Source organism: Cimex lectularius, unplaced genomic scaffold (assembly GCF_000648675.2).
Source record: "Cimex lectularius strain Harlan isolate CLEC.00 unplaced genomic scaffold, Clec_2.1 scaffold174, whole genome shotgun sequence".
NCBI lineage: Eukaryota > Metazoa > Arthropoda > Insecta > Hemiptera > Cimicidae > Cimex > Cimex lectularius.
In genome coordinates, this window is record NW_019392881.1 from 114,187 (window position 1) to 125,596 (window position 11,410).

The 11,410-nt window shown below is 35.9% G+C and overlaps 1 protein-coding gene across 1 annotated transcript; it reads right to left on the reverse strand.

The window, feature by feature from the left end:
- Positions 1–1,578: 1,578 nt before the first annotated feature.
- LOC106670990 (solute carrier family 15 member 1-like) lies at positions 1,579–3,746 on the reverse strand. Its single transcript, XM_014401714.1, has one exon. It carries the CDS (start codon positions 3,634–3,636, stop codon positions 1,618–1,620), a length of 2,019 nt encoding a protein of 672 aa, XP_014257200.1. The 5' UTR covers positions 3,637–3,746; the 3' UTR covers positions 1,579–1,617.
- Positions 3,747–11,410: the final 7,664 nt, after the last annotated feature.

Sequence of the window (11,410 nt, forward strand, 5' to 3'; positions counted from 1 at the left end):
TAGATTGTGAATAAATCTATTTATTAGCGTGAATGTTTAGTGCCACAAGATCGATGCCTACTCTCTGTGTCCCACTTAAATGAAGAGTGTCATTCCTTGGCTCCATATAGAAAGCGATTAGGAAATGTTTAAGTAAGTTATTGGTTGAGAAAAAAAAGTCAGTCACGAGGGGGATTCGAACCCACGACCTTCGGCTAAATACGCCGCTGCTGTACCACTTGAGCTATCGTGACTTCGATCCACTCGGACACCAACTTCCCATCTCAACCCCACCTTTTGAATTTTGGATGTGGCAAAGCAGAGGCCTATTTATCCGAAGGTCGTGGGTTCGAATCCCGCTCGTGACACAAACTTTTTTATCTCATCCAGTACCTTACTTAACGATTAGGCATGTCCCTCGAGATGATGGGAATTATGGTTGTGCACATAAGAATTTTGAATCTCATGTTATATTGGAGGAAACAGGCTGCCAGGGTAAGTACATATTTATGAAGAATTGGCTCGCTGAATATACAGGGTGAGTCATTTTTTGACGCACCATTGGAAAATCAACGTGGGTGCGTTTAAATCTGACTCGAGGCTTATTTCCTTTGATTAATACGTTAATAAAAGAAAGTGAGTCAATTTTCGGTGCACCATAGGAAAATCAACGTTGGTGCGTCTAATTATGACTCGGCACATTTTATTTTGTTAGTCTCCTACCAAAAAATAGGCGTCACTTTTCGATGCACCATTCGTTGCAAATTAGTTTTAGAAGGTTGGAAGGAAAATAAACAAAACCAATATTATTAAAATATTAAACACAATGTAAAAATTAAACAAAACAATTCTTCACAAATTAATTTGATTAAGGTTTAAGAGTATTTTTTTCGTCCGATCATCGTTTTACGATAGACTAGGCTACTGTGTTGCAGCAAATGGAGGTCTGTTCGAACAATTATTATAACGATTTTGAACATTTTTGGTTTGCTAACAAAGGAGACTGTTACATTTATTTAATTGTTTTACTTTACCAGAAAAAAGGAGATTGTTACATTTATTTTTTTTACTTTACCAGAAAAAAATACTCTTAAACCTTAATCAAATTAATTTGTGAAGAATTTTTTTTAAATTTTTACATTGTTTGAATAATGTTGGTTTTGTTTATTTTCCTTCCAACCTACTAAAACTAATTTGTAATGAATGGTTCGTCGAAAAGTGACTCGCCTATTTTTTGGTAGGAGACTAACAAAATAAAATGTGCCGTCATAATTAGACGCACCAAGGTTAATTTTCCTATGGTGCACCGAAAATTGACTCACTTTCTTTTATTAACGTATTAATCAAAGGAAATAAGCCTCGAGTCAGATTTAAACGCACCCACGTTTATTTTCCAATGGTGCGTCAAAAAATGACTCACCCTGAATATCGTGTTGTTAGGGGTTTTTTAAATTATTTATTCTCAAAAAAGTCCCCTTAAAAGGTGCATTTTGAACTTGTGGTCTATATTACAGAAAAATTGATATAGTTTGTATTTAGAGCAAAAAAAATTTTTTTGTCATACTTAATCAAAATATATCATATGTAGAAATACTTTCTAGGTTTGTCAAGTAGTTTATTAAGCAAGTAAATTTGAAGTTAATCCAAAGGTATATGATATTGGTACTTTTTTGCAAACCAGATGTGAATGCCAGTGGCCAACAAAAGAAAGCTGGCGAGTGAAAAGAACCAAATGGACGTAGAGATATCCATCAAAGACAACGCCCCGATCGTGAGATGGGCCACGGAATGAGAGACGGTGAGCAGGGCGCGCATAACACTGCGAAGGGTCAGCGGCGACTGCGTGTAGATGAATATGTTCATCCCGACGTATTGGGTCACTTCGGCGACGGACAGCAAAAAGTACTGAGGTAATATCCAAAAAACGTGAATTTTGTACGGATCATAGAGAGTAAAGCGCATTATCATTTTTTCGTTCGCCACACCTGGACATATCACGAATGTGTAAATAGCACTGAAGTCGACGAATTTCGTTTGTGTTGTAAAAGACCTATTGTCGTAAAATATGGAAAACTCGTTGTCGCTGTTCAGTTCGACGATACGGCTTTCACCTTTGCCCGGAGGATCGATGTTCTGGTCGTCGGATCCTTCTTGTTTTATCGTGATGGAGCTTTCGCATGTAATAGAACAGACCAATACCACGACGGGGTTCCTCGTATTGTTCAGGCTTATTTCTAAAGGGGGCTCGATTTGAACGACACTGTTGTCCTGAAGTAAATAAGTAATGGATTTCTTTTCCATAACTTCGATGTTTTCCGAAATGTACATGGACCGATTGCTGAATGATGTCGACCTCAGTGCAGCTGTTGTGTGATTCTTGACCGGTATGTCAGGGACTAAGTGCATTGCCATGCTTTTAAGGGAGAAGATTTTATGCCGGAATTCGACCGATATCGTGTACGGGTGCATGTTGATCAATCTGACTTGTCCGAACCCTTCGCTCGTAGCGCCGTACGCCATGTTGTAGTCGATCGCGTACTGTAGAATGCCCGCGGCGAAGAATGCGACGCTAGTCAAGAAGTAACTCATTCCCATTTTCTGCAAGGATGTGGTGAGTAGGTTGAATTTAGCAGCCGTCGGAAAAACTTCGTGCTCGAGGATCGGTGCCATAACCACGACCATCAACGGGTTCAACACTTCGATCTGTTCCGGTTTGATCGCCCAATTTCCTATGTATCTGTTCAAATGATTCGCCTGATAGACCCATTTGCTATCCAACTGATGGTACAACATCGAGTATACGCAGTATATCACTATGACCGATATTATAGTGAATATCCTCTTAATTTCCCCGATCGTCTTGCGGTTGTATTTACCTTGGGCGTAATCCAATAGATGTTTCGCGTTAGGCTGTTTCGGCCCTTTAATGCGCTGTTTGATCGCGTAGCAGAGGCAGTTCAAACAATGAGAAACAGGGTTTCTCGTCGGCCTTATGATCCTGTACCATTTTTTCATAATCACGAACACGAACGCATAGCAAATAGCGAAGAAGTAGCAAAATCCAACGATAATTAGATAGCATTTCGAGCCGAAACAATGCACGCAGTTGACCAGCTCGATTATGCTCGTCGTGAAGAGTATTGTGCACATGTTTAAATATATATAATCGTAAACGTAATACCGTTGAAGAGCAGATTCCTGATGCGGCATTTTGAACTGCTCGGACAAAAACGGCACTTGCAAAGTCGCCCCGAAGGAACAGCAAATCTCCATGACGATCGCCGAAAGATAGAAAATCCTCTGAAGCTTCAGGGGAAAGGGGTAAGTGGACAGAACGTATATCGGCCAGACGAGGATACACTGCAGAACGTAGGATATCGATATCGGTACGAACTTGCCGAAGTACGAGTCCGCCAAGACGGCCGCTATCATGCTTCCGACCAACTTCAATCCTTCAGGGATGTGGAAGAAGAACATGCCCAAGTTTTCCGTAAACTTCAACTGTTCGGTGATAAAAAGAGGCCTGGACGCTAGAAAACTGGTGTATGATCCGACCAGGGGCCCGCTCATTATCGACAAAATAACTGCGGTCTTCGGCCACTTGAAATTTGACGTCAGTTTACTAAAAAATTGAATCTTCCTCCCATTCGAGTGCATATCGGCGGCACAGAATCTTAATTTCTAATAAAGCACGAAATAAGAAAGACACCTTTTGAAATTTGGATGAATAATAATTATCACGTGATAGAACAAAATGAGCAGTTTATACGAACAACTCCCATATGTTTATTTTTACTTTTGTTTTTGGCAATTTATGCTCGATATCTAATCTAGCCGGTTGCACATACATATGTATAAAGAATGTGATAGACTTTCACAAACACGTATAATAATAATAACTTACAATTAATTAAGGTTTTCAGTTGAGATAAAAAAGTCAATGGCACGAGCGGGATTCGAACCCACGATCTTCGGCTTGATACGCCGCTGCTCTACCACTTGAGCTATCGTGACCGCGCCAAATTGATAACACGGCATTTGAAAAATGGCAAAAAGGAGGGAAAATTCAAAAGGTGTTGTGGTTGGGATGGGAGGTTGGTGTCCGAGTGGATCGAGGTCACGATAGCTCAAGTGGTAGAGCAGCGGCGTATCAAGCCGAAGATCGTGGGTTCGAATCCCCCTCGTGCCATTGACTTATCTCAACTGAAAACCTTAATTAATTGTAATATATTAATTGGTCAAACGGACCACGAAACTAGTGACTTTAATAATAATAACAATAATTTCCCTACAATTATTAAATAGGGGAAGAACTCAAATATACTAACACCTCATTGGGCTATCCCATGTATTATTCAGAGTCCTTATAGATTTTAATAAGGTTTTATCCAAAAAGCAATTTTGGAGAAAGGTGGAAAATCATTCTGCTCAAAGTTGATTCTGAACAATTCCAGCTTTAACAATTTTGTTTAAGGCTAGCAGGAAATCCCGGGAATGTAGGCCAGGAGCAGTGTTGCCCGTGTATTGGTCCAGGCAACACTGATTTATTTGGCGCCAATCCAAACTATTACAAAACGGGATTTCCCGTTGATCTTTCGGCCAAATTTGTAATGTTCGTCTTGCTCTAAGGCAACATTGGACCATAAAATGCTCATATCTTCATTTGAGTCGAAATACACCTGACCTCGGGTTCTAGAAGTATGCAAAATTTTCGATAGCCAGAAAAGTCAGACATTTTTTTCATTTTTTTCATTAACTCGTAAAAAAATGTTTCCTATAGAAAACATTATTGAAAAAGCATTCAATTTTGCGTCAAATGTGTTCCGAAAAAACGAAATTGGGGCCAGTAATTTAGACGAAATGAAAAATCGAAAAAAAAACGCACTTTTTACCAATATCTCACTATTTGAGTTTTCGCATTGATCATCGAAAAGCCTGATATAAACAAAAATATCCATAAAATGAAAGTTGTAGAGCTTTTAATTCTATGTTTATTGATTTCCTAAACATTCAAATTTTGTCAATTCTATGTACATACACAAAATTTAAAATTTATGTTGTAAGGACTCAATTGACACCTAGTTTGCCGACGACACGGCTATCCTCTCTTCTTACTCCAACCCATCCTTTGTAAGCACCATTTGCAAAGACGATAGAGAAAAATATATATACACATGCACATATACAGGGTGTCCCAGTTCCTTCTGACGAGATTCAGGGAATCGATTCTACGCTTCGTTTGGAGCAAAAAATGCTCAGGAGAAAATTTTCGGAAAGTTCTCAATTTTTAAGATATTCGTCAATTTAGGTTTTTCAACTTTTCAACCTTACCGCTTACAACCTTAAAAACGCTTACAACTTTCAAAATATTAAGACTACAATAAATTTAATTACCATTTGGAACGCTGGAAAACCACACCATTTGAAAGAACGCTAAATTTGCTGTAAGATATTTTTATTTGCAATAATCTGAATGACTTAAAATGTTAGCCAATATCGGTTGGAACATGTCAAGATTACAAAATTTAAAATTTTGGTCATGATTGCACGTTCTATTGAGGTTACAAAAAAATACCTACAACTTGTCAAATTCCACAAAAACTTCTTCATCTAATATGATTTACGTTGATTTTTCAACTCTACTAGAACGTTATTTAAAACCCTGGATATATCAACGTAAAGCATATTAGATGAAGAAGTTTTCGTGGAATTTGACAAGTTGTAGGTATTTTTTTGTAACCTCAGTAGAACGTGCAATCATGACGAAAATATTAAATTTTGTAATTTTGACATGTTGCAACTGATATTGGCTAACATTTTATGTCATTCAGATTATTGCAAATAGAAGTATCTTACAGAAAATTTAGAGTTCTTTCAAACGATGTAATTGGATTTGTTCTAGTCTCAACATTTTGGAAGTTGTAAGCGTTTTTATGAAGTAAGGTAGTGAAAAGTTGAAAAAACTTAATTGACGAATATCTTCAAAATAGAGAACTTTCCAAAAATTTTCTCCTGGGCATATTTTGCTCCTAACAAAGAGTAGAAACGATTCCCTGAGTTTCGTCAGAAGGAATTGGGACATCCTGTATATTGGCCATTATGGGCTGAAGTCAACAGAAATCCGTGGGGTTGCAGAAGTTACAAAATCAGAGGGTCGCGATGACAACTGCGCTTCAGTCCTATATAAGGGTTGGAAGGAAGGGTTGAGCTGGACAGGTTGCGAATGGGCTGTCATGAGAGGATAGTTAGGAGTGAAATTTATTGTATTGGGAGAGGGACTGGTTTGGGACCTAAGGTATGTTTAGATCGGAGTCGATAGTATGGACATAGAATGGAGCATTAACTATTATGCGCAGGATTTTTTTTATGTTTGGAACACTTGGCTGTCCCGTACAGTCCAAGTCTGTAGGTAAAAGTTCGAGCGATTAGGATGATGACTAACTAGTCTCTTCAGCGTTTTATATCGCAGGTTATAGTAAATTCGTTTTAGTCGTGTGGATTCCACGTAAGTCATTTTTGACGATGATCCCGTATACAATTTGCTGGAGAGGGTGCCGTATAAAATAGACAGATGGGAGAGTTTTATGATTAAGTTTATAAAAGTTATATACTTAGATTTTTTATTTTTTACCTTTATTCTCTACTGTCGAAGCCAGGGTTCAACCTTATAAGATTGGAGGTTGAGGTGAGACAAAGATCGATATTTTGGAGGGGGAGAGGATTGCCGTTCATCGGCGTAAGTGAAGGTTAAAGTGTCGGAATGTAACGGAAAATCAGCTGTAAATAAGGAGTAAAGTAAGGGAGCAAATGTACTTCCCTGGGGGGCGCCGGCTAAAACGTGAAAAAGAAGAGGAACATGTGCCTAGGGTTACTTGGAAGTATCGGTTTGTTACGAAAAGTGGGAGGATAAGTATGTAAATCGAAGCATCACGAACACTCTGGATCAAGGTATGGCCTTGAAAGTAAACCCAAATTCAGTTGTAACCGCCACACTTTCGAACTAAGATCATCATCAGTGCAAAACATTCTTAAATATGTCTCCAGATTAACATATGTATTAATCATAATTAATAGCATTAATTCATTAACATTAATAACATATAAGTTTTTTTGTGCGGTGATTAGTGACCGTTAATCGATAATTATTCAGAAATCGTGAGATGCGGTCTGGTGTGATGTAGGTTTCAGAAAAACATTTTCTTATCGTGCCAACGTTTCGATCTTTATTGAGATCATCTTCAGTGCTCAAAGTGTTTGTCTTCTGTGTAATTGTGACATTCTTGCGTGTGCACTCTCAACACGACACGCAATAAAGATCGAAACGTTTGCACGATAAAGAAAATGTTTTTCTGAAACCTACATCACACCAGACCGCATCTCACGATTTCTGAATAATTAAATATAAGTTTTTTTTTACACGGGGCGACAAATTTCCTGTGTATTTTTTGACCTACTTGATTTATATATTAATAAATGTTCTTTGTCAAAGATGTCATTTTTTTTTAAATATTATTTTATGTTATAGTTTATTGCCTTCAAAATTGATCTTTTGTATTTAAACGATTCTTTAAACATTTAGTTTACCTCCAATTGTTTATCCCTGATCCTTGAGATATTTTTCTGAGTAGTGATTGGAAAGATTAAACATAGTGGGGCTGGCTGAGGAGTCACCTTGGAGTACTGCAGTTATAACCTGTGCATTTTTTGACCTTCTTGATTTATAGATTTGTATTATTAATATTAATAAATGTTCTTTGTCAAAGTTGCCATTTTTTTAAAATGTTATTTTAAGTGTTAGTTTACTGCCTTTAAATATTTACTTTACCTCCAATTGTTTATCAATTGAATCAGAAAATTTATTCGACCGAATCTTTAAGTGCGATTTCATTACAGTGTAATACAAATTACTCATTTTTGAAAACATAATCGGGATAAAATCTTAAAAACATTATTCAGTAAGTACAAGACTGGAGGAAACGCAGCGACTCACCGCTGGGATGTGTTAAACCACCCAATGAATTCACCGAACATCCTGACGTTTTTTCCCACAATAAGGCCATACTTTATCCGCAAAAAGATAACAATTTTTATAATTTCAATATGCCAAGATTGATTTCAGTAGCAGTAAACCTTCAACTTTTCTTTTGACAATAATCACTACGAAGCATGAACGAATCCGTTTGAACTGTTCTATGGGAACTTAAAGATTCGCTGACCGTTGGCTCCTCAATTCCACTTTTTATGAGACAGGAGTTGAACCCTCGCTCGAGCGTTTTATCGCTTGCTTTGTCTTGAAAGCCATTGTCTCGGGGAGAAGAGGCCGCGTCGGTCCGCATCGCATTTTATTTTATAGCTATTTTTATAATATACACGGCCTGGGAAGTGGCATTTTTTTTCAGAAACCAGATTGAAATAGTTCAAATCATCCCGTGAAAGACGGTTGGTTGGTAAGGGTGACATACGTGAGATCTGACGGTTCGTACGTCATTTTTACTATTGAACACTAATCTGGTGAATATTCATTTTAAGATTTCCAACCCCTGGGTATATTTTCCAAAATTAGTAATTTATATTACATTGCAATGAAATCGCAGTTAAAGATTCGGTATAATAAATTTTATGATTCAATGGTAAACAATTGGAGGTAAAATAAATATTTAAAGGCAATAAATTAAAACAAAATAATATTTTTAAAAAATTCCAACTTTGACGAAGGACATTTATTAATATATAAATATATAAATCAAGTGGTTCAAAAAATACAACTGGAGTACTCCAAGGTAACTCAGCCAGCCCCACTATGTTTAACCTTTCCAATCACTTCTCAGAACAATATCTCAAGGATTATGACGTAAATCTTAAATATCTTTATCCTTCCATAGTAATATTAGGTAAACAAGGAAAAATTAAGTTTGTTAAATAATGGATTTAATCAAAAATTAATTCGTTTTCAAATTTGTTTGTAAACTGTAATGGAAATCCATGAACCAGTAAAAGTAGCAACGATAGAATAAATTTTATCTGAAGTTTTATTAGGTTTCGTGGTCCGGTTGAGCAAATAAATTCTTTTCAATTAATTAAAGTTTGGGTTGAGATAAAAAAGTCAGTGTCACAAGCGGGATTCGAACCCACGACCTTAGCCGAAGGTCGTGGGTTCGAATCCCGCTTGTGGCACTGAATTTTTTATCTCAACCCAAACCTTAATTAATTGAAAAGAATTTATCTGAAGTATTGATCGTCATGGATAAACACTTGGAGTTAAAGTAAATCGTTTAATACAAACAATCACTTTTAGTGTTAATAAACTAAAAAATAAAATAATATTTACAACATGACAACTTCCACAAAGAACATTTGTTAATATAAATTAAGTAGTTCAAAAAATACACAGGTTACAACTGGAGTACTCCAAGGTGACTCAGCCAGCCCCACTATGTTTAACCTTTCCAATCACTACCCAGAAAAATATCTCAATGAACATGGCTTAAATCTTAAAAAATCTTTATCCTTTCATGGTAATATTAGGTGAACAAAGAAAAATTAAGTTTCCTAAATAATGTGTGGTGATTAGTGACGGTTAATCGATATTTATTTAGAAATCGTGAGATGGGGTCTGGTGTGATGTAGGTTTCAGAAAAACATTTTCTTTATAGTGCCAACGTTTCGATCTATATTGAGATCATCTTCAGGGCTCAAAGTATTTGTCTTCTGTGTAATTGTGCCAGTCTTGCGTGACGTGTCGAGAGTGCCGCACTGGGCGTGGGGGGTTTAGAGTGGGCACTCTCGACCCGACAGGCAAGAATAGCACAATTACACAGAAGACAAATACTTTGAGCCCTGAAGATGATCTCAATAAAGATCGAAACGTTGGCACGATAAAGAAAATGTTTTTCTGAAACCTACATCACACCAGACCGCATCTCACGATTTCTAAATAAATTTGTTAAATAAAAGATTTAACTAAAAATGAATTATTTTTCCAATTTGTTTGAAAACTTTAATAGAACCATAGAATGAACCAGTATAAGTAGCAACTGTAGAATAAATTTTGTCTGAATTATTGATCGTCATGGATAAACACTTGGAGGTAAAGTAGATGTTTAAAGAATCTTTTAAATACAAACGATCAATTTTAAAGGGAATAAACTAAAACATATAATAATTTTTTTTTTTAAATGACAACTCTCACAAAGATCATTTGTCAATTTAAATTAAGTAGTTCAAAAAATACACAGGTTATACGTGGAGTACTCCAAGGTGACGCAGCCAGCCCCACCATGTTTAGCCTTTCTAATCACTACTCAGAAAAATATCTCAAGGATCATGGCTTAAATCTTAAAAAATCTATATCGTTTCATGGTAATATTAGGTGAACAAGGAAAAATTAACTTTGTTAAATAAAAGATTTAATTAAAAATTTATTATTTTTCAAATTTGTTTGAAAACTTTAATAGAAACCCATGAACCACTAAAAGTAGCAACGATAGAATAAATTTTATCTGAATACCAAGTATTTATTAACCGTCATGGATAAAAAATTGGAGGTAAACTAAATGTTTAAAGAATCGTTTAAATACAAAAGACCAATTTTAAAGGCAATAAACTGTAACATAAAATAATATATTTAAAAAATGACAGCTTTGACAAAGGACATTTATTTATTAACATTAAGTAGTTCAAAAAATACCGAGGTAATAACTGGAGTACTCCAAGGTGACTCAGCCAGCCCCACTATGTTTAGCCTTTCTAATCACTTCTTAGAAAAATATCTCAAGGTTCATGGCTAAACAAGAGTATGCATATATGGTGAACATATCCTTTCAAGGTATGCTATGATTTGACTATACTGACAAGGGGGAGGCTATGAGCATGTGATCGCTGATTATAAGGAGACATTTTTCTGATATTAGGTCGAAAATTAATATACTCCTCTTTGAGCCCGTGAGCCTTAGAAAACGAGAAAAACGTTTAGGTTAATTTAATTAATTTTTAACACGTTTTGTGCTTTTATGTGCATTTATTTCAAGGTTGTAACATTACATCATAGATTTGTATCTATATTATATACATTTGTTTTTTACCTTGGATAAGAAAATAATAAGCAGGGTAGCATTACAGCTTTCTTCCGTCAAATTAACCCTTTTCCACACCAAATTAACCCTTTTCATTCGAAATTACCCATTTTTAACTTTAATTTAACCATTTTTATCTTCAAATTAACCGTTTTTAATAATGTATTAACCCTTCTTAATTTCAATTAAAACTTTCTATGAAACATAAAATAAAGGCCTAGAAAGGCTAAATATAGTGGGGTTGGCTGAGTCACCTTGGAGTACTCCAGTTAGTACCTGGGTATTTTTTGAACTACTTAATGTTAATAAAGAAATGTTCTTTGTCAAAGCTGTCATTTTTTAACTATATTGTTTTATTG